This window comes from Juglans regia, chromosome 6 (assembly GCF_001411555.2).
Source record: "Juglans regia cultivar Chandler chromosome 6, Walnut 2.0, whole genome shotgun sequence".
Taxonomy (NCBI): Eukaryota; Viridiplantae; Streptophyta; class Magnoliopsida; order Fagales; family Juglandaceae; genus Juglans; species Juglans regia.
In genome coordinates this window covers 27,415,484-27,440,979 of record NC_049906.1, presented here as the reverse complement: position 1 = coordinate 27,440,979, position 25,496 = coordinate 27,415,484, and the positions used below count along the sequence as shown (strand labels likewise).

Genomic DNA, 25,496 nt, shown 5'->3' with positions numbered 1-25,496 from the left:
AAGAAGTGATCTTCAAAACAAAACATCACATGGTTCAAAAAGGTGTCCTTAAACAGATCCAAGCTTCAAACTCAAGATCACATGGGTAAACATCAACCAAAACATAAATTTAGCCAAGAACATGATCACTTTGGCCTAACCGAATATCTCCTTGCATAAAATTTCATATGTTCTAAACTAACTTCAAATATCTTCCAAATAACATTCTAACATGTATATAAGATGCTTAGGATCTTCCAATAAAAATATCAAAGCCATTGGAATAAGAGTAAACCATAAAAGATTTAAACTTTCTCAAAACAGAAACTGTTTTTCCTCTTCCAGTTTCTAAGTTTCTAGACCTAAGAAAATATTTCACCAAAACTTTTAATCATGCAAAAAATCCTCAACCAATAATCATATACACATGTTAACAGTACTCCATAAAATTTTCGGACCAAGATCTATTCATTAGCTTGGTCAAAAACTCCAAAATATAACACACTCTCCAGTTTATCGCCCAGAATGACCTTTCTGGGGTCTAAACAACTTTTTACCGATCAAATTATCTCCAAATGGAACGAATAAGTTATCCACGTAAACTAGACTCCAAAATAAATAACTTTCATGAAGGGACCTTTGCGAGAAAACACTTACAAAAGCTTCGAAACAGGCGCTAAAAAGAGATACGAAAAACTGTCCGAGAGTGCCTTTTGTGTTCTATGAAGGAAAAGTGTAAAGGAGAGTTGCTTTTTCGTGGGAAGTGGACTGAATATCCTCTTACACAAGTTATGGGAAGTGATATGACTGAAGGAAAGGTTGAGTGTTGGCCTTTTCTTCTCATAAAAATCAGACCAAGATCTTTTCTCAAGATGGAGTGTGAGAGTGAAAGAGTGAGGTGGCCCTTTAGCTTTATCTTTCAAGAACCTTCTGGCCCCTTCTTGTAAATATCTGGCCAGCCAAGTGGGGGTACAAAACTTAGCCATGAAGCAATCCTATGGTGACCAAATTCGTGGGCCTTAATGGGCCTAAACCGAATGGGCCTAAATTTTGGGGTTTAAAGAGGGTTTGGGTTGCTATCAAGCCCAAATCTAATATCACTTGGTCCAATCAATTTTTCAAGGTTAACAAGGTTGGATAATGATGTTCTAACACAAATTTGAAGGATTAATAGCACGTGGAAGTGATTTAATCAAGTGATTAAACACAATGCTATAAATCGGATTAGAAAATGTTTAGAGGCCAACTTTAGGGTTTTGGGGAAACCGTTTAGGGTTTCGATTTCAACAAAACTTTTGGGCTTTCAATTGGATTTTCACTATTTAGGGTTTTACTAGGATGGAAATCCTCTTTGGTCTGGCACAATTTGATTGATCAGACGAAACAAAGTTTTGCTTAAGTAACATGATTTCACAGCTTGATTCCTTCAAATCTATCAAACGTTCCTCATGGTACCAGGTGTCTAATATTACTCACTAAGTGTGGCTAAGATCTTGCCAAGTGTCCAAATAAAATTTCTCTAATCTAATTTGGACATTCCACACTGTGATTTTGAAACACTGCAATTGATGCGCTTACCGAGGTTACTATTCACTCCGAAAAAGTGAATCATAAAATTAACACTAAAAATTTCTAAATATTCTTATTAACCTACAGTGAAAATCGTTTACCGAAATTCAACCTCAAAGTACCCTTAAAAATAATTTCACAATTTCCAACAGACGTTTCGTCCGGAATTATGAAAATAGGATATTGCGACATAAAATTCTAAATAATCCACTGAGTCTAATGGCGTGGACCATAATGCATTCTGACACTTCTAACCACCTCAAATAAATATAACTTATATTTCTAGCACCATAGTGAGTGATAACACTGACTATGTTGATAGACTAAAACCTATGCGATTGGTCGATTCGTAAAAACTTATAGGGTCTTCACGAGATTCCTAAAGTCAATAGAAATTCCACCAATAAATTTCTAGCGGGCTGTTACAACTAGCCCATTATGGCCCTTCAATTCATTTGAAACTTTCCCCCCAGTTTTCCTAAACTGCATGCACATTACTTCTTTTCTCTGCACTGTTTGAGCCTCTCTATCATCTATCTCTTCACTCACATCAACTGTGTCTGTTCCTCCCATACCCGCTTCTGCTGGCGCTGTTTCTTTTCCTCAATTTGCGCCCACTCCATCCTTGGGATCCTGAACGTATACAGTAGACTGCCCCTGATCAGCTGTACTCGGTGTCCCTCCCTGAGCTGAGTTCCCAGCGGACCCCTCTGCTTCTTCTCCCTTCTGCCTGCTCCCCAAAGCTCTTGTGCCTCCTTCCTTGCTTCCTCTCCATTCAGAAGTATAGGATGAGTACCTTCTTCTAATGTTGCTTTCAGCTCTCAACCATGGCCCGAACTGTCTGCTATTTTCGTCTGTCTCGCTTTGATCTCCCTTTCTCGATAAACATCCCGTCTCACCATGTAATATCCACCCACAACTAAAGCATATTTTTGGCAACTTTTCGTACTTGAAAGTGACCCACACCTTTTGGCCCTGAACATTGATGAAACGGCCCCTCACTATGGCTTTAGTCAGTGGTACTTCCACCCTTACTCGAGGAGCCTTTCCCCATCCTATGCCGTCTTCTCCAACATCCACCTCTAAAACCTTCCCAACTGAGCTACCAATCTGTTGCCCACACTCTTCCGTCATACACCCTAATGGCAAGCTGTGGATTTGCAACCAAAAGGATTCGTGGTCCACAGGAAACTTACCTGGTTGAAGGACCCCATCATAATGAATCAGTAAAAACAAGGCATTTTCGAACAACCACTGTTTTCCTTCGAGAATCCGATGTTTATCTGCTTGAGTCGCAAAAGTAATCACGAAGACGTTTGCCTCCACTTCTTTGAAAGTAGCTCGTTTGCTTATTCTCCATATCCTTGCCATTGTGCTTTCTACAGCTTCCATATTGATCAACCGATCTGAGCAGACTTTTCCGATCAAACTTCTTTCTCCCTTTCTCTTAATCTCCTCCCCGCACCTAGAGGGAACCTCTAAGATAGCGTCCTCCTCTTCAGTCAGCCTTAGCTGCCTCCATTTCTCTTCTATCCCCTCCATTACCTTAGTTCTCCCTTCGTAGCAGAATCCCCCACCTGACTGACTATTGTTCAGCCCAAGAGGTTGAGAAAACTAAAAAAACACCTCCTCCGTCTCCAGACAGGAGCGGCACTCATAGAAAAATCTTCAGTTAGTGACCTGTGTTAAGTTACAGATTAATGAAATAAATATAGCATGCAAAACTGGTTCACTAAGATCTCAAAAGACATCAAAAAAATATTGACATAAACCAATGAAAAAAAAAAAAAACCAAAAGAAGAAGAATATTAATTCTTCCAAAAAATAAACCAAAAGAACTAGAACTAATAAAAAGAAGGAGCCATCTATTACAAAAACTATCTAAATTAGAACTAATAAAAAAAATATACATAAGCCATCTATTACAAAAACTATCTAAATTACAAAAATATGAACATTAACAGATAAAAGATTGAAGAGCATCCAACAATCAAATAACAGCAGCTTCCCATCTCTTCCTCTATATCTGTCATTATGAAAAAGTCTAACACCAAATCAATAATAGCACATCAAATAATCCAAGTCAACACAAAGTGGTTTAGTTTTTCTTACAAAAGAGTGAAAATGAAAAACATACCATCATGCAAACCATAAGCCTTGTGAGTTACTCCTCATCAACGTAAGTAAAACTTGATTTTGGATCAAACTCTAAAAAAACACATGATAATTATTAAATGATATAAAAATATAATGAAAAATTTTAATAAATATGTAAATAAGAAATAAGTTTATTACCCAATTCCGCCTCAAAGCTTTCAATATTATCCAAGAAGGCACGAAAATCAATGGGTATTGGATCCCTCAACCAATTTTGTGTACAAACGAGTGCCTCGACTGTTCTTGGAGATAGTGAACTACGAAATGGGTCAAGCACCTGACCCCCTGTACTGAAGGCTGATTCAGAAGAAACAGTAGAAACGGGAATGGCCATCACATCTCGTGCAACTCTTGCCAAAATAGGATATTTTACTTCATTGATCTTCCACCAATCTAAAATATCAAAATTTAGAGCTCGTGTCTCACAACCATGTTCCAAGTACTGATCGATCTCTGATTTGTTCATCAAATTAGATTCAATTATTTCTTGCTCATACTCAACCCAAAAACTCTGTTGAGAATTATAATCAATCATACTAGGATCAATTGAGGAAGGAGGCTCAGAATAGGAAACTCCACTTGAACTCCCATACACAACACTATATTCTCCATAAATATCAATCATCAATTGTTTCATTTTTGTCATCATTTCTCCGACTAAATTACCACCATATATTTTTTTGAACAAAAAATGTAAAAGATTAAATTTGCATCTTGGATCAAGAACAACAACAATAAATATCATCAAGTTAGTCTTCTCGATTGATCTCCAATATTTATCATACTTAATCTTAGGGGTGGCAATATGTGACACGACCCGTTAACCCAACACGAACACGACACGATAAAAGCGGGTTAGGGTTTAGCCTTAACGGGTTCGGGTCAAAACGGGTTGACCCGTTATGACACGATTGCTTAACGGGTCACTAACGGGTCAACCCGTTATGACCCGTTATAACCCGTTATGACCCGTTAAGAAAATTAAATTTACCTTTATACCCTTAGACCTAAAGGGTAAGGAGGATGCTCTACTTTCTTCTTCAAATTCTAAATTTGTTTAGATCTGTATTTTAAATTTTTTACTATATTTGGGATTGTAATATTAATATATTAATATTATATGTTTTGTTTATTATATTTGATAATGAATATTATTATAAATTGTGTAGATCATATTTGTTTGGATTGTAATTTTAGACTTGTAGTTAGTTTTTTATTTTTTATAGATATTATTTATATTTAAATATTTATATAAAATCAATTAAGTCAAACGGGTCGTGTCGTGTCGTATCGTATCTATTCAACCCATTAACGTAAGCGGGTTGAAACGGAACGGGTCGGGTCGTGTCATATCGTGTCAATTTATTTATTATTCATTAACGGGTCATAACGGGTCATAACGGGTCGTGTCGTGTCAACCCGTTATCTTACCGTGTCGTGTTCGGGTTTGAAATTTTAACACGAAATCCTTAACGGGTCGTGTTCGTGTTGACCCGTTAAGTGTAATGTACATGCCTTGACACGACACGAACACGACCCGTTAACACGATTTGACACCCCTACTTAATCTTCATATTCGCCACCATACATTTCAACACTGCATCATTACTTTGACACATTTTTGACAAATGTGATTGGATGCCACAAAACTCTTGGAAATATGCATTAGATGTGACATACAAAGAGCCAGAAAGTCTCACAGTAGCATCATAAAAAATCTTCAAAAACTTTATCAATACTCTAACTCTCTCCCAATCACTAGAGTTTGGAGGGCTCAAATTCACATTACGACAATAACGAAAAAAAGAATCATCATCCTTCTCCAATCGCAGAAATAGTTTTTTAAATGCTTCTGCAACTTCTAGCATTACATAAGTCGAATTCCATCTTGTGGAAACATCAAGGCATACCAATTTCATACAACTAATTTTCTCCTTCTCTATACACTTTTTGAATTTATCCATTCTTGTAGGAGATGATCTAAAATACCTAACCGCATTACGCAACCTTGTAATTGAATCATCACAATCTTTGAGCCCATCATTCACAATGAGGTTCATAATATGGGCACAACACCTAATGTGAATATACTTCCATTCCAACAAATGACCTCCTACGAACTTCCTCAAATACTCAATGGCAACATCGTTTGAGGATGCATTGTCAACTGTAACAGTAAAGATCATGTCAATACTCCAATCTTGTAGACATGAATCTACATACTTTCCAATAGTTTCTCCTTTGTGATTAGGGATCATGCAAAAGTTTAGAATTCTTTTGTGTAGTTTCCATTCACAGTCGATAAAATGTGCAGTAAGACACATATAATTTAAGTTTTGAATCGACATCCATGTGTCAGTGGTTAAACTAACCCGCCCAACTGTCTTAAATATTTTCCTTAACTTCTCCTTCTCCATTTTAAATAGTTTAATACAGTCTCTCGCCGCAATAGTTCGAGATGGCACTTGGAACCTTGGTTCAAGTGATCTGCATACTTTCCTAAATCCCTGGGCTTCTACTATCCTAAATGGAAGCTCATCACAAATTATTATTTCAGCAATTGCCATTCGTACAATTTCTGAATCAAACTTATGTGCATTTGCCGAGTTATTGACATCACTATCTCCAATTCCCTCAAGAGCCCCCTCACGACTCATAGTCTGTTGATCCGTAAGTCTAATTCTATGAGGATGTTGCTTACAAGTACCAAGATGCTGTAGCATACTTAATGTACCATGTCTTTTGGGATGACAATAGTAAATCTTGTGACAATAATTACACTTCACTTTTGGGTCATTTAAAGGGCATCCATCTATTTTAGTGAAATGATCCCACACTGCTGAGGGGGCCTTATTTGCCCTCCTTTTATGAGGAGGGACTGGGAGACTTGTGTCACTAGACAAGTTAATATTTGAAGCCATTTGTGATCGGTTTTCCAAAGGAGTATCAGTCTCATTATCTCTTAAATTTGTACGAGTGTCACTTTCGAAGCCATCCATATAAGAGCTGACATATAATATAACATATAAAAATCAAGATATTAGGATATGAATTAAAAATTACTCTATTTTTATGAAATTACAATCTAAATTATGCATATCATATAATGCAGGGGATATTTACATATCTACATTTAAGATCAATATGCAAGCTTCCTGAATATAGAATGTCAAGTAAATTAGCAGACAAATACACAAGTTACCTTAAATTCAAATCAGAGAGCTAAGAATGCTATGCTAAATTTCAACTATATTAATTCCAGAGTTCAGTACCAAGCTGCCAACACTAGCTCATGAAACCACCAAAATGGAAACTAGAATATCTACCAACGAAGTTGCTGTATCAGCGCCTCATACTTCAATTTAAACAGCCAATTTTATTCAAGTCTTTTGCACCATTTCATAAAGAACATAAATTCTTTACAGAAGCAAGTTAGGTACACCACCTATAAAAGACCTTGAATATTATAAATATCTCCAAGCATTTTGTATATATATTTGCATTATGTTAAGTGGAGAAAGTGGAGGAGGATTGCAAGGGTAATGGTAGACATCCACTAATAATTATATCTTACCACTTCCTGATTTACCGGGCATTCTCTGAACGAGAATGGACAATAACATATTGCTCATTATGGCATTTTGATGGTGCAAATGTACCATTAGAATATGGACCAGAGGTAAGTCTTGAAAGATGGAGTCTCATTAAATTAGAAAAAAAAAAGTACTATATATAATAGATTCAACAAAACAAGTAATCTGTACAATGGTGTACAGATAAAGCAATTAAGAGTAGGAAGTGAGAAGGAAGTTCATGCACATTAGGACAGATGGAGATAAAAAAGGTAGCAGATTACTCTATAGCAAGAAATCTTCTGAGAAAATTATGGTGATTCGGACACACTTTTTGGTGCTTAAACCATTTTGTGATACATATCTATATATAGATTCCACTTCACTAATTGATTGGCCAATGAAATGATTGACCTATTGTGCTCGACATGCAGTGAAATGGTAAATCATAAATACGAATCTAAAATAGAGCATGGGACATTTGGATTCTTGATGGATGCAACTCACCTTCAAAGTCCTTTAAGAGTACCAAATTTTTATCAAATGACCAAGGACTATGATGCCAAACTTTCTCTGTGGCAGTGAAAATAACCATGAAAATATCATAACCCACATCCTTTCTCTCTGATATGGACAAAACATGGATTGGATGGATCCGACTATCCCTATCTATCCATTTTATCTTACTACTTTTCCTAAATATCGGAATCTATAAATAGTAATATACCATCTTTGGAGACAAGTTAATAGCCTAATCTATTAGTGCTCATGAACCACTACCACAGTGATCATGATCATCAGACAATTTCAATTTCTAAATGCTATAACCCATACAATTTTTAATCACAACAAAATCTAAAATATACCTAAATTGAAAAAAAAACAAAAAACAAAACAAAATCAGTGGATCAACTACCAAGATCCAAACCAAAATCAAAGACAAAAGGGAGGAATTGAAGACAAAATCAATGGAAAATGAAAGCCAAATGGCGTAGTGGATTGTTCGCAAAAGAGAGAGAGAGAGAGAGAGAGAGAGAGAGAGAACGCACCTCAGCAATGACCTCTATGACTAGCGACGGCAAACGGCGACGGAGAATGGCGATAGTGACTAGGGTTCTGCAGTGGAGAGAAGAAGAGATTAACTTCAGATTTCAGAGTTTTGGATTCGACGGGTTCGACGGTTTATTTTTCCTAAAACCCGTCTTCCGCTTTTGACCCGATGGACCCGCCTTTCATGGGTTGGAAATGTCGGATCCTTCGGACGGATCTGGCTGAAGGCCCATTATGCACAACCCTATCTTCTACTAATTCAAACAGAAGGACAAGAAATTAATGATGAATTTGTCTACCAACTTTCAACGTAACACATACGACTCTAATGCTAATTAATTCATTTCCTTATGAAAGCTCATATACTGCCACTGAGAAAAAAAAAAGCACATATACTGCCCAAAGAACTGTTTCCACATGACCATGAAATCAATATATAGAGAATTATCCATAAGCCAAAGTCCACATGGAAAATATAAAGAATAATTTTGTCATACTCCCACCGAGGAGAGTCACGACTCTAACCACTCGCATCCTTTGAAAAAAAAAAAAAAAGGTTGTTTCCGACTTGAGGAAATCAATAAAGAAGAATCCGAAGTCTACAAACCATGTATGTGGACAGTGGCACAGTGCTCCCCTGTCCCACCTTTACATGTACAATATTCTTGCATGCACCTGACTTGCGCAAATATTTGGAATTTTTTTTTTCATTTAAATATAAAGAATAATGCTAATATATCCCAAATTTATAGGACTACAAAAATAAACTGGAGAACTAGCCGAGATAGACTGGTTCAGTCTGAGACCTGTTCTTCTATTCTAAAAACCGGTCAAAATCAGTCCGCTTCCAATTTAATTAATTTTTAATATTAAATATAATATTAAATCGCACCTCGCGTCTCGAGATGTCATCTCTCTCAAATCGTACGTAGCCAACTCTGTTGCCACCGAAGACGCCGACGAACCGATCGGAGTTATGCCAAGACCGATGTCGACGGTTTTCTCCCCCTTTACCAGTCGGTTTCGGTCGAGATTTACACCATTTCAAGGTGTCGATGTGGTTTCGGTTTTGGACCAAAACCGCACCGATACCTTCGTTTTCGCCCATACTCTTTAGTATACATAATTATTAATAATGTCATACATTTTATATATTGTCAAAGAATATCAAATAATTTCATTGTACATAAATTATTCTTGCTTGCTTGCAACTTAAGCATTTAAAAAAAAGTACCTAATTATTTTAATTAAGTGTAAATTGTAGAATATTTATGAATGTATGAAGTATTAACTATTTGCATATAATGACATAAATTATCACATGATTTTTGATTTATTATTAATTGATAGCATATATTATTTTATATTTTATATGGTCAATGATAATAAATTTGATTAAAATTACCTCATTAATTTATATAATTACTATATAAAAATAATGTATTTAATTATTAAAAATATTTTTAAAAATATATATAGGGGTTCGGTCCGATCCAATCCGGTCCGGTCTAAAATTTATAGACCCTGAGACCGGACTGAATTTCATCGATCCACATATTTTGGGATTGAGACGGACCGGTCCAAAATTTAGTTTGGTCCAGTCCGGACCAAGAATTTCAGTCTAGTCAATTTTGTCGGTCCAGACCGAATTATTAAAAGACCTACATATATAATACCTTCAACCACAATGGATTTGGCACTTTATGATTCCAAATGTTCACATGCATTTTGTCACAACTTGACAATTCAATTCGTTTTAGCAATCTGATGTGGCTTCCATTGAATTCCAATACTTTTTATACCTCTATAAATCTTTCTAATGACTTGCATCCAAAAGCATGAATAGTCCTTATATTTGGTGGAAGTCCTAATATTTCTTCAAGTTTCTCACAATCGCTCCAATAACATGAGCTAATCCAACAAATCCACTCAGTGATAGATCTAGCATCTCGAAAGTAGCTGAGGAATTAAACATCATAAATAATTTTATATTAGAAATAAATTTGACCCTGATTGGAAACAATTTCGAAGATTAAACACTTGTAACGCACTGCTGCCATTGCTTGTATTCATTGTAGGCGCCAATTCACTTACAGAGTTGTTCTTCACTTGATATTTCATCTGCCCTCTTATTTACAAGATTTGGACAACCACCAATCTTAAGATGTTATAGTTCCTTCAGTTACAAATGCCGATTGTAATAGTAAATATAAAACAAGAACAAGCTATGGAATAAGGATAAAATACTTCATAAATTCAAGTCCACTGTAGGTACAAAGGGGGATTCGAGGAGCCCAGACCTCCAAAGGCAAATACTCAAAATGGCTACCAAATTCCAGATGCCCAGACAATTCCCCCTCTACTCCCCTATATTTCTGGTAGGGATAACTAGCAAGACTAATAACTAGATGTCACGTGGAAAGTAAATAACAAACTTCAAAATTAAAAAGACTACAAGGAATTGAAATGCAAATGTCCCAGGGCGTGAAACAATGCGTTGCAACTTAGGTTCATATCATTCATCCACAAACGACATCATTATAGTCAAGTTCATAACAAATTCCTCCCTTTAAAGAATCTTGTCCACAAGGTTTAGAGCATTAATAAAACATGAGGGTTTGTTCCTTCCCATTCAGCTACAAGAACATGCCCAACAATTAGCAAAAGCAAGTAAACTTCCTCCAAAATCTCGGTTGGATAAATAATGCCCTTGCCCTTTCATCTATGGCACTTAATTAGGTAGAGAAATTCAATACTCAATGCAATCAAATTAGGGTAGCTCTCTGCAATTGCAATCAAACCCCTTGTTAGATATTGAGGTACAGTTGCAAAATTCAAACTTTTTCAACAATTGACATCCTTTAGCAATCTCAAATAGGCCATCATCTCCCACAAAAGAAGTATTCCACAAGGAAGAACCTTGAGAGAAGGGCAACTTTGGGCAACATTAGAAATCAATGCAAGCAGGTAATAGGCAGAAAACCACCTTAGCTAGGTGATATAGTGTATCTGTTTGGAACGATAGTTGTGTCATCAGTTTTAGTAAGCGAGGGACAAAAGACCAAAAGCATACTGATGTAGTAGTGGGATATATCAGCAACACCAATTGATATCCCATCATTTTTTTTCCTTCCTCTATCGAAAGGCCACAAGCCTTGTTTCTCTATCAATTGATTTTCCACAATTTTAAGTAGATTAATCCCATTCCATTTAGAAATAACCCTTAACACACTGCAAACTACAATATCTAGCGGAACATGTGTGTGCTTGCCCTTGTAGTGATTTGTATCATGAATACTCATCAATAGCAATTAAGTAAAATCTAAAGCCATCAAAAGTGGGGATGAGAGGTGGACCCCACACATCCATATGAAGAGTGTGCAGAAAAGATTTAGCATTGGCTGTACGAGAGGAAAAATATAATTTCTTTGATTTTCCAAGAGTGCAACTTTCACAAAAGCCAATACTTTTATTTAAAGTAGGTAAACAAGGAAGCATAGACTTGAGAGTTCTGGAGTTCGGATGTCCTAAACGTGCGTGCCAAAGATTGCTGGAAACCTTGGTAGCTGGAAATGCAACATGGGAAAAGGATGTGGAGTTTGGACGTAAAGGGTAGAGACCATCTTCAACCAAGCACTTAAATAGCACTCGACTCGCCATCAGATCCTTAATAAAAAAACCCCATGGATAGAACACAAAGTAGCAATTGTGATTATATGTAAATTGGGAAACCGAGAGAAGCTTCTTTTTAATATCAGGCACAATAAGAGCATTCATGATAGTGAGAGATGTATGTGGAACATCAAAATGACAAACAACAAAATAGGAAGACCACAAGTGTCTCCAACCATTACTGAGTTCTTACTAGTGTATGGTGGAATACCTTTAGCATCAGTGATTGTTGGAGCCATATGTTGGTTTGCACCAATGTCAGGATACTAGGTATCATCAATGGTATCACCAATTTGGATAGCAAGGAAGGCTTAGTAGCCCTCGGCGTCTTCATCGGTGGCACAACAACTGTCGGCTTTGTGATTAGGACCTCCACATCGAAAGCAAGTGATACGACTAGTACATGCAGGGCTACTAAGTAGTGTTTGTGCGACCATGAGAATGTCCACCACCACAATTTGTTTTAAACTTTGGTTGATTTTGACGCCCATGAGAAGAAGAATTTCTAGCAGCACGATTTGTTGAAGGGGTAGCACGATTTGTGTAGAAAGCAACAGCTGAAGCTGTGTCTCGACTACTAGAAATTCAGAGTTCAAAGTCACGTAGCTTGCTGATGATAGCCTCAAGAGAAGGGAAGTTGTCTCTTACATTGATAGCAGCAACTATAGGATCAAACCCAGAGCCCAAACCTCTAAGTATACATATGATAAAATTATCATCTTCCATCGATTTTCTAGCACCGCAAAGAGCAAGAGCCAAAGACTTGGCTTTGTGAAAGTATTCTTTCATTAAAGCAGTACCTTTGGTGAGTGATTACAACTCACTTTTCATTTGTTGGACATGATCCCGAGTATATCGATCATACAACGTTTCCAACACTTCCCAAGCTTCGTGGGAGGTCTCACTTTTGATCACCTAAGAGAGGGGAGCATCGGACAATGAGCTATTGATCCATCAAAGGATCAATTGATCAATACAGAGCCTTTTCACAGTAGCTGCATTCTGAGTGAGAGTACTATCAGTTCCATGAATGGCTGTAGGTGCGCAAGGTTGTAACATAACTGGGAAGCTCGTGACCACGTAGAATAGGGACAACCTGGGTTTTCCAGGGATGATAATTGTTGGAGACTAATTTGATGAAGATATCAGGAAGATTAGTTTTGGAAGAAGATAGATCAAGGGAAGCAAGCTCTTCCACAGGAGGAAGCGAAAATGTAGAGGATGAGGAATGCATTGGAAAAAAATCCTCTAGTGGCTCTGATACCATATAAGGAAAAATAGCCTGCATTTGTGCATGGCTCTTGTTTTACTTATATAAAGATTTACAGAGGAATACGTAATTTTACAACTGTAAATAAGCAAAAAGGAAAGATATACAACTGTAAAGCAAAGGATATGCATATGTGAAATAGAGCCGATAAACATGCTATTTACATTAGTGCAAAAATAAGGCATTGCCAAAAATAACAGAGAGATCTCAACAACTTTTCATGAAGAGAAATATGAGGAGTAGATTGCGAAGGTGTGTATCTTCAAGAAGAAGTTGACGAGAGCGAGGAAGAAGCTCCTTGTAAGGCAATGGCAGAAGTCATCTTCTATTGTTCACGAGAGGTGCAATTATAGAGAAGTGGGGATATACTATACATTGAATTTTTAATTGTTGGTAAATTTACGGGGGAGCTTCCTAAAGTAGGTCCTTAACTTGTGTTCCTCAATGATAATACTTTTGTGACTTTGTATGCTCTTTAAAAGTGATTGGTTCGTTTGGTTACATAGATGAGATGAGATGAAATGATAAATCTATGATTTGTAGTGAAATAGTTTGTTAATAGATGTTTTATGGGGTTTTGGAAAAAAATAGAGAAAACTTGAATAAAAATATTGTAATTAGAATATAATTTTTTAATATTTTTTTTATTTGAAAAAATTGAATTATTTATTGTGTTTTCTTTGGAAGTTTGAAAAAATTATAATGATTAGATGAAAACGTTAAAAAATTGAGAAATTGAAATTGAAAAATATTTGTGTTTGAATATTAATATTTGAATATTGAGATGAGATAAGATCATCAGTGAAATCAAACAGGGCAACTACAACTAAAAATTTAAAGCACTTTCGGAAATCAATAAAGAATAATCCCCACATGAGCTCCCCTATGCCCCTTTACATAAACAGTACTCTTGCATGCACCTGCCTTGCATGTATCTGGAACCTTTGATCTCCAATTTATGCGAAACTAGCTGTCCAATCCCTGAGAATAATATAACTTGTTTCATTAAATATATATAATTTATGTTTTTATAATATTCACTATTTTTAAATATTCTAATTTTTTTAAAATTTTTAAAGATGCATAAATTATTTTAGATTTAATTAGATTTATAAAATCTTTTGGATTCATTTAATACCATATATATATACGGCAAAAAATAAAGAAACCAGTTAGATGAATCCAGTTTTTTATATGCAATATCATCAGATAACGAAGTTTAGTCAAGTGTCTATTATTCTTTCTCAGCTTTATATTTCTTTTTTAAAAACATTTGTTTTGAAAATTAAAAGTCTGCTATTTTTTTTAAAAAAAAAATTAATAACTTGATTAAATATATTATTTTTCATTTAATAGTTTTAATTTTAAATATATCTTTCAAAGATCATTCTACTAAGTCGCTGATTATATATCCATATATATATAAAGAAACTACTATAAAACTCGCACCCATTCGATCCAATTTGTTATATTCGTTGGTGAATGGAAGACATCCTATCAAAAGCCAGAAAGAAGCCGCCACTGGTCCACTAGTGTTAATCTATTTAGCTAACAAACACAAAAACTAAATGTGATAAATTTTCAATGGTCCCACGTCAAGAAATCCCTAAAGTCTAAGGGTAATCCCTAAAGTCTAAGGGTACGTGTGGGGGTTGAAAAATGTTGAGAAGTGTTGAGAATGTTTGTGAATAGTTATGAGTAGAGATTGAAGTGAGTTTGTGGGTCCCATTGAAAGTATTTTGAGTTGTTTGGATGTGTGAAGTATGTTGAATTGTTGACTTTTAAGTAGGTAGTTGAAAAATATGTCGGTCCCATAAATATTATAGTGATTTGATTTTTAATAATAAATATTATAATGATTTTATTATAGTTATTTTTAATATTAATAAATATTGTAGTGATTTTATTTTACTTTTATATATAATAATGATAAATATTATAATGATTTTATTTTTAATTTATATATGATAGTGATAAATATTATAATGATTTTATTTATATATATATATATATAATAGTGATAAATATTATAGTAATGTTATTTTTTATTTATATATTATAGTGATTTTACTTTTAATTTATATATAATAGTGATAAATATTACAGTATTTTATTTTTTATTTATATATAATAGTGATTTTATTTTTATTTATATATTTTAGTGTTTTTATTTTTTATTTATATATAATAGAGATAAATATTATAACGATTTTATTTTTTATTTATATATTATAGTGATTTTATTTTTTATTTATATATTATAAAGATTTCATTTTTTATTTATATTTAATAGTGATAAATATTATAGTGATTTTATTTTTTATTTATATATTATAGTGATTTTATTTTATTTATATTTAATAGTGATAAATATTATAGTGATTTTATTTTTTATTTATATGTAATAGTGATAAGTATTATAGAATGTTTGTGAATAGTTATGAGTTGAGATTGAAGTGAGTTTGTGGGTCCCATTGAGAGTATTTTAAGTTGTTTGGCATGTGAAGTATTTTCAAAAGTACGAGAATACTTGGAAAGTGTTGAGGAATGTTTGGTACCCAAACATAGCCTAAAGTTTATACTGAAAATTAATTAGAATAATCCTAATCATGTGTTAGATCTGGACGTTTGTTTGAAAAGAAATAATTAAATTTGTTTTACACCGAGTGTCCAATATATATATATATATATATATATATAGAAAATGATATAACCACAAAATACAAACAAAGCTTACTTAATATATAATGCATATTAATATATATATATATATATATATAGAAAATGATATAACCACAAAATACAAACAAAGCTTACTTAATATATATATATATATATATATATATATATATATATAAGGGAGGCTGGTGTTAGGTTTACATAGAAAACATCCCAAAATGTAGAGAATATATTAATATGCATTATTCATATCAATCAGAATTTCGTATGTACATATCTCTTCATCTAACAAGACAACTTAACCAAGTATTAATTACTAGCAAAGAAAATAGGTGGGATGAACTTTCAACGCACTTTAATGCATGCTATCATCATTTTTCCTTTTGAAAGCAGTACATAGAAAATATAAATGCATGGGTGATCTCATTTGGACGTATGTTTTACGCATGCACGTTCTTGGAAGGCCCAAAACCCTGTCTATGCGGGTTAGTTTTTTTTTTTCCCCCCCCTCTCTCTCTTCAAACAAGCTTAATATTAAGGAATAATTAAAAGAGTTACATAAAGTTTCAAGGCGGGTCTTTACCACTATCAATATACAATAAGCAACTAGGAAAATTATGAAGGGGTATACGTATACGACCAAAAATTAAACTGGTCGCTGTCCATTGCGCCACAAAATGCGTGTATTGATTTTGAGATTGATGTATTTTGATTATTCTCCAATCATGTCGAGGGAAAAGGTTTTGAAGAATATCATCTATGATCGGAGTTATTTGCCATAATGGTGGAGGGGCTTCATTCGTGATTTCATCTATGACGGTTTATGCATCTCCTTCTAGGATTGATGGGTGCTTTTGGAGTTTTCTTACCAATTGTAAAGCCACAAGAGCCGCTGACGCTTATGTGATGACTGGGTTAGTAGTTGGAATTTTTGAGGTCCATATTTCCAATTACATTTAGAGTCACAATAGACAGTTGAGGATATGGAGGAGTCTCTGATTGCAGTATCAAAGGTGAAGCTCCACTGGTTCAATGGTGGGGATACCTAACTTAATTTTTTATAGACATTTGATTTTTGTTCCCATGCTTGTTTGTAGTCTTGATATATCTTCCCCAGATGGATAGGTATGGACAATATCTTCCCCACTACTTCTGATCTAAATGGTCTTATGATTATGGATGATATCAATTCGTTGCCTCCATATAAAATCGAGCGCAATTAGGGGTGTAACCAGTCCGGTCCGGTCTAGTTTTGATTTCGAACCGGTATATACCTGTTTTTTATTTTCCAAAATTGATTACATACTAATTACCCTTCTAAACCGGTATATTCGGTTTCCAGTCTAGTCAGGTCTGATTTTCTAATTTTTTAAAATGTAAGTTTGTCATTAAAAAATAAAAATCTGTTAATAAAAAAAATTGCTTCAAAAATCTGTTCCTATTACAAAATCTGCAATACTAAAAAAATCTGTTTTAGCAAAAAAATTATTATTAGTTATAAACTTATATATTAGTATAGCTATATAATATATTAGACTATATAATAGTATTAATATTATACTATTAGCATAGTTATATATTAGTATAGCTATATAATATATTAGACTATATATAATATAATTTAATATATACATTTTATGTTTAAAGCATATGATCAATTAAATTTCATCTTCAACATTAAAATTTTATTTTATAAATTAATTATAATAACATTATCTTATATATAATTATATTAATAACATATGATCAAACAAATTACAAATATTCATATTTAAAATTAACATTTTATGTTATAATTTATAAATTATAATATGAAATTATTTCATATATGATATGTATTATATATAAAAAGTTCACATATAATTATATAGTATATATAAAACTTATATATAAAATATTAATTTTTAATTTTTTTTCCCCCAACCGGTCCAGTCCAGTCCGGTCCGGTCCGATCCCGTAAATCGTAAAACCGGATCCGGACTGGTTTCGACAGGTTTGCATAATTCAAGAACCGGTTCCAGACCGAACCGGTTCAAAACAGGTCCAACCGGTTTGGTCTGGTCCGATTTTTCGGTTTTCCGGTTTAAATTTACACCTCTAAGCACTATCACCCCAAAGAGCTTAAATGAATGTATCTTTGATGCACACTACAACAAATATGGGCTCTACTCACGAATTATTTTCCAAGATATACGATTGTGGCAAATAGTGTGCTGATGACATGAAAACTGTTCGTGGAAAAAAAGACAAGCCTTTTGCAACGAGATTACGTCAGCAAGTAAAACTTTGTGGGAAAACAACTTTTTGTGACAAAATAAACTCTTTTTGCGGCGATAAAAAGTCATCGTAAATAAACTTACCAGAAATATTTTCCTTTTGTGGGTTATTAGTTTCTGCGACAAGGTTATTAGCTTTTTGCGACAAGGTTATTAGCTCTTGATAATTTCATTTTCTAAAAACTCTTTCTGATATTGGAACCATTATGGAATCTCATTTTTTGATAACGCAGTAGCCTTATAATGTCTATGTTAAACCATCATCATCATCATTCTCATCATCTTCATCATCAGTTTAAAAGTCATCATCTTACAAAGAATTGAGAGAGAATGAGAAACATATATACATACCTTACACAGTAAAAGATTTGGCACTTTATAATTCCAAATATTCTCATGCATTTTTTCGCATCCACCCAATTGAATCCAAATCTTCTCTTACCATAAATATTTTTCTCTCAGTTGCTCGGTTAATTATAAGTTGGATCCAATCTAACATTGAGTTTGTCAGCAATAGATCAAGATTGAATTTGGAAATGGGGAATTTTAGGAGATGTGATGTTTGGATTTTTTGCTGCTATGTGGTAGGCAATTTTCATTGTGAATTTTTCGGTGTGATTGGTGATCCAGATTATTGAGTCCTGTCTTGGCTACACAAGGGAAGGGAAATTTTTTGAATTTCTATGATGCTATTAGGCAAAAAAAGAGTTTGCATTTTCTCATGGTTCCAAGAGCACGGGTTGTTACCAATAATATCTAAGACTTTCAGGTGATGATCCGTCTCATCTATTTGATGAAGGGGCTTTGGCTTGAAATTTTCCAATGTAGGGATCCAAGGTTTTGATCATATGTTGACTAACGAGCCGTTAAAGATTTGGTAACATTTTCCTTTTGAATGTAGCTCTCTTGCCTTTAGGAGTCCCTTCCATATCCAAGAGTCCGTTGTTCTTTTATAGAACATTCCAAAAATATGTGGATCTAAGATATTTTTTTAAAAGGACTTCATGCCGTAGTCCAGAGTTTGCTTGGCTCATTTTTCATCTTGTTTTTGCGGGAAGTGCTAAGTTCATATTCTCGACTAACCTTAGGCCATGTCCACCTAGGTTTTTTGATTGGCAAATAGATTATCATGACCTCAAAGTAAGCTTGTGACTTTGATCTTTGGGAAAGCCCCACCAAGTTTTTTTCATTGATTTTGGTAGCATAAAAGACAACATCTGATATGAAGGAATTGTGATTGCCACTAATCTGATTAACATTGTCCACCCTACTTGCAAAAGTAATTTTGACTTCCAACCTTCTAACTTAGTATTGATTTTCTCCATTAATTCATTGAAGTTTTCTTTTTTGGTGCAGTTAAAAGAGGTTGGAAGTCCTAAATATTTCATTATGGGTGAAGATGACTTGTAAGGCAATATCTGACTGATTGTAGCTTTGATGGTGGAGTTGGTGTTTCTAGTGATGAAGATTGAGGATTTATTGAGATTTATTTTTTGCCCTGACCAACCATGATATTTCTCTAGATTTTCATATATTACTCAAGCACTTCTTTCATTTTCCTTCTAAAAAATGATTAGATAATCCGCAAATAATAGATGAGTCAACTAGCACCCATAGATTAAGGATCTATGGGTGAGAGTTGACTTACAAACAAAAATAAAATTAAATTAAAGGTTAAATTATTTGTAATAATATGTTGTTGCATAAAACACCAAATTGTTGCTCTATTTTTAGGATTATATACCTAGGCCCTGTATCATACATATTTGTACATATATAAATTGATTTTTATAAAGAAGAAAGCTAAATCAATTTTAGTCTATCGTCTGTGTTATTTGGATATAATGTTTGACCTAGTCATTGTTAATACAAATATAAATGATTTAATTTACCTCTTCCTATACGTTTAACTTTTTGGGATAAGTAGTGATTTTGCATGGTATCAGAGCAGATGTTCTATTTGAACATTGACCCAACACTTAACCCATTTAATTAAATGTTTTACGTGTTGGGAGTATTTATTGAGAGAGAATTTGCCCACACATGAGTTGTGTTAAGATAAATATAAATAATATGATCTACCTATTCTCATCAACTTAAACTTCTAAGATAAGCGGTGATTTCACAGTCGTGGCTAGGCTCACAAGTTATTGTTTCGTCCGTGGTCCATAATTTTGACAATTCTATTTAGTCTGTCACCATCTGAAAAAGGCAGGTTATGGTTAAAAGAGGTTCCAAATTCAGGCCCTTCTGTTAGAGTCTTCCTATGAGGCGGCTCGGCAGCGTGCTGAAATCTTTGAGTCACGACTTCAGCTGGCTCTTGCTCTCCGGGATGAAGCCTGGGGTTATGGCCACAGGGAAGGTGTCAAGTGCATGCATGACCACCTGAAGGAGAACCTTGCGGTTGACCTCGACACTCTTGACCTTCAATCTCTCCTTCCAGACCGCCTAACTTATCATTTTGCAAAGTCTCTAGGCAAGGAGAAGATGCCGCTAGCCTTTCCTGGTTCTAGCTCGCGACGTTAGCTTTGTTTTGTCATTCCTTTTTTTTTTTGTTCCGTTATGCCCATTTGAGGCTTTTGATGTAACAAGACACATATACATATACCTATATATATATATATACCTTGCATTTGTAGTCGTCTAACTATGTTTGTTTTACAGTCTTATCCTTCTGCCTCTTATATTTACTTTTGTTTACTTTGTGGCTATTGTTTGGGAAGAGCTTAGAGGCTCTGGCCCAAAGCTAATAATGCCTTGTGACTAGCCAAGAGATTGGACTTGTACCTTGCGAAGGTTGGGAAGTCAAGGGACTTGTGTTCTGACTGGCTGTTGTTTGGGCAAAGCTCGAGGGTTCTGGTGCATAGCCAATGCATCGCAGGCAACAACCAAGCACGAAGGTCGGCAAGTCAAAGGACTTGTGTTCTGACTGATTGTTGTTGGGGCAAAGATCGGGGTCTCTGGCCTTTAACCAATGCATCGTGGCTGGCCAAGGGACTGGGCTTGTACCCCGCAAAGGTCGGCAAGTCAAGAGACTTGTGTTCCGACTACCAATTGTTTGGGCAGAGCTCGAGGGCTCTGGCCCATAGCCAATCCATCGCAGGCAGCAACCTAGCACGAAGGTCGGCAAGTCAAGGGACTTGTGTTCCGACTGGCTGTTGTTTGGGCAGAGCTCGAGGGCTCTGGCCCATAGCCAATGCATCGCAGGCAGCAATCTAGCACGAAGGTCGGCAAGTCAAGAGACTTGTGTTCCGACTGGCTATTGTTGGGCCAGAGCTCGGGGGCTCTGGCCTTTAGCCAATGCATTGTTGCCAACCATGGGACTGGGCTTGTATCCAGCAAAGGTCGACAAGGTAAGGGACTTGTGTTCCAACTGGCTGTTGTTTGGGTAGAGCTCTAGGGCTCTAGCCCATAGCCAGTGCATTGCAGGCAACAACCTAGCATGAAGGTCGGCAAGTCAAGAGACTTGTATTCTGACTGACTGTTGTTCGGGCAAAGGTTGGGGCCTTTGGCCTTTAGCCAATGCATCGTGGTCAGCCAAGGGATTGAGCTTGTTTGATTGAAGCTTTTAGACATAGGAGAACAAAATGAGTTTTTGGGCGCTTTTTATTGACAAATTGTTTAGCTACATAGCCTGGTGGTGTCACAATCTTTATACTAAATATTTTCTCAAGTGGGCATTCCATGTCAGGACGAGCCGTCGACGTAAACCTGCCAGGGTTTGCTTTGGGGTGCCACGATTATTTCTTCAAGAAAGTTGGAGAATTAGGCCACGAAGTCTGCCAAAACTTGCCCTCTAATCGTAGTGCGGGGCAGGTATTCGATGTCAAACTCTCTTAACTCGATCGCCCAATTCGTCACTGGGCTAGACACATCGAGTTTCGGCAGTATTTTTCTAAGTGGGACATCTGTGAGTACCTTCATTGAGTGAGCCTAGAAATATGGCCTTAGTCGTCTGGCAGCAATGACCAATGCGAATGCTAACATTTCCATTTGAGGATACCTGGCCTCTGCTCCTCGAAAAGCTCTGCTCATGTAGTAGATGGCCACGCCCCTCGTTCTGGGTTAGGATAGCGGATACAATGTTTGGGGACACTGCTAGGTATATGTTCAGGTCTTCCCCAGGGTTAGCCTGGCTGAGGAATGGCGGATGGGCCAAATACTCGTTTAATTCACTGAAGGCCCGGCTGCACTCATCATCCCACTCCCGTGCCTTTTTGAGAACCTTGAAGAAAGGAAGGCAGCAGTCGATTGACCTTGCAATAAAACAACTGATGACGGCCACTCTCCCTGCCAACCTTTGGACTTCGTTGATCGTTCATGGTGGCGGCATATCCATAATCGCCTTGACCTTCTGGAGATTAGCCTCGATTCCACGCTTTGAGACAATGAAGCCTAAGAACTTCCCCGATTTGATGCCGAAGGCACATTTAAGGGGTTTGAGCTTCATCATGTATTTTTTGAGTATTGCGAAGGCTTCTATGAGGTCATCAAGGTGCTGTTCTGGCTCCTACTTTTGACCAGGAGGTCGTCCACATAAACCTCCATATTTCACCCAATTTATTTTTTGAACCTTCGGTTGACCAGTCGTTGGTATGTTGCACCCGTGTTCTTGAGACCGAAAGGCATAGCTCTATAGCAGTAGAGTCCCTGGTCGGTGATGAAAGCCGTCTTCTGTTCATCATCTGGGTTCATCCTGGTCTAGTTGTATCCGGAGTATGTGTCCATGAAGCTGAGCAAGGGATATCCGGCTGTCGAATCTACTATTAGATCGATCGGTGGCAGGGGGAAGATGTCCTTTGGGCAGGCCTTGTTTAGGTCAGTGAAGTCCACGTACATCCTCCACTTTTCTCTTGCTTTCTTCACTAGGACTACATTGGAGAGCCATTCAGGATGATCGACTTCTTTGATGAACCCTACTACCAAGAGCCGGTCCACTTTTTTGGCAATGGTCACATACTTCTTTGTACTGAAGCTACGACGCTTCTGCTTGATTCTCTTCGCCTTGGGGTCCACACTGAGAAGATGTTCGATGATAGACATGTCAATCCTGGGCATCTCTTAGTGACTCCATACAACACGTCTTGAAGTTCGTCAAGGAGTTGCTTCATGGACTAGCTCAGCTTGGGGGTCGTCTTAGTCCCCACTTGGACAGTGCGTTCTAGCCTTCTCAGATCTACCGGTACAAGTACCAGAGGTTCGTTGGGCTCTGCTTATCGTAGTTCCTCCTCGTCTCTTACTTCCTTGTCCAACTCTGTTAGAGCTAGAGGTGGCGGCAAGACTGCTTCCTCCTGGTCTTCTTCGAGAGTTTAGACTTCAGTTGCCTCGGGCTTCATTTCCCGAACGTAGCACTCTCTTGCTAGCTTTTGCTTGCCATGCAATTGTGTCCACACCCATAGGAGTTGGAAACTTTACCTTTAGATGGTAGGTGGACATCACCGCCCTCATTTGGTTTAAGGATTGACATCCCAGAATCGCATTGTAGGAGGAGGGAGCTTTTACCATAAGAAAGTCCACCATGATAGCTGTCATTCTGGGGGTTGTTCCGGCCAAGATAGATAAGGTGATTGCTCTTTATGGGTTGCATCATATATCCGGTGAAGCCTTTGAGGGGTGTGGGGGCCTGGCGCTATCGATTTGGTGTGATCCCCATTCGAATGAACGCCTCCCAGAACAGGACATCAACAGAGCTGCCATTGTCGATCAGTACTCTCCTTGTCAAGTAGTTGGCGATTTGCACCATCATGGGGGCATAGCATGCCTTCCTCACCCTTCTCGTTGAAAGTTATGAGATGCTCTCTTGACTGGCCCCTGATACCTGGAGTTGCCCCATAAGTGGTTAATACTTCCTCATACCTGGCACTCCTGACATGGGCCCACCTTGCCGACGTGGTGGTCCCTCCCCGTCCGGCATATCCTCGGCCTATTGTGCAAATCTTGCCTATTGGGCCTTCACCTTTGGCCGGGCATCTTCAGCGCAGTCTTGTTATGTGGCGCTCTTCTGCCCTTATTCTGGTCGTCATGCCATTGACTGTGTCTCTGTCACCATGTTGATCTATTAGGGCTTCCATTTCCTCCAGCTTCCGCTTCCTGGTGAAGTAGTCCTCCATTCAGTGGGCGCTAGTCTTGTGATAGGTGCAGTATGTGGAACGGGCGGAGTCTCGCCGTTGCTCGCTCTGTGTGGTTGGATCTTTTTCTATTACCACTGCTAGGTTGGAGTGGATGCGCGGTTCACCCCACCCACGCGCGGGCTACTCCTCCTTGCGCTTTGTTTCGTGCACTTTCTTCTTATTGCTTTCCCAACTCGCCTCGCTACTTTGGCCAACTGCCTTCTTATTTGCTCTTTCCAGTTCTGTTTGCCGAGGGGCTGTCAATGCTCAGAGCATATCTTTAGCATTTATAAATTCGTCAGCGCAATCCATGAACTCCCTTAATGAAGTCGGAGTCCTTCATGCAATCTCTGTCATGAAGGGGTTGCAAGGCCCGATTCCAGATTCCCCCCAACAGTGCGGCCAGGGTGATTTTCTCATCCTGGTCATATGTTGTCATGCACTCTCTATTGAACCAAGATAGGTAAGACTTCAGGCTTTCATCGTCCCTTTGCTTTACCGTTAGGAGGTAGGCAGCAGGCCGCCTCCTTTTCCGGCTCGCCATGACCTGTGCCAAGAAGAAACGAGCTAGCTCGGTGAAGTTGATGATGGTCCCGGGCAATAGAGACTCGAACCATGCTCTTGCCGCTCCCTTCAGTGTGAGGGGGAACTCCCTACACATGACTTTGCTCGGAAATCCATGTAGGGTCATATGGGCCTTGAAAGTTTCCAGATGTTCTAAGGGGGTCTTTCGACTAATCGTACGCATCTATATGCGGAATTGTAAACCTTGGTGGTAGAGGGACTGCCATAACTTTGGCATTATACGGTAATTCGACGCTGGTGAGCAGTTTGTCCACTGTAGACGGTTGGCCTACCCGTTTGACCACCTCGTCGTATTTGTTCTCGAGTTTTTGGAATTAAAGGTTCACCCTACGTTATTCGTCTTTGGCCGCCTCTGTCTCAGAGGGACAACGGGTCTCAGAGTTGTGCCTTTGCTGGTCTCCCTCCGGTTCTCCTTCGCCCTTTTGTAAGTCGATATTTTCCTGGCAAAGGGTGGTCATCTCTTCCATGAGCTTCTGTATTGTTGCAGCTTGCTCGTTGATTCTTCCTTCCATTGCTTCGGATTGTTCTTCTTCACATCGAGAGGCTTGAGAGTGCTTTGTTGCCAGCATATGAAGAA

The 25,496-nt window shown here is 37.1% G+C and overlaps 1 protein-coding gene across 1 annotated transcript; it reads right to left on the bottom strand.

Annotated features, from left to right (window-relative positions):
- Positions 1-2,151: 2,151 nt before the first annotated feature.
- On the bottom strand, positions 2,152-3,090 carry LOC108997518. Its single transcript, XM_018973836.1, has one exon. The coding sequence runs from the start codon at positions 3,088-3,090 to the stop codon at positions 2,152-2,154; it is 939 nt and encodes a 312-aa protein (XP_018829381.1).
- Between the last annotated feature and the right edge of the window lie 22,406 nt (positions 3,091-25,496).

Excerpts from the sequence above, each read along its gene's own strand:
- LOC108997518 (XM_018973836.1), bottom strand. The coding sequence starts at position 3,090 with ATGGAGGGGATAGAAGAGAAATGGAGGCAGCTAAGGCTGACTGAAGAG.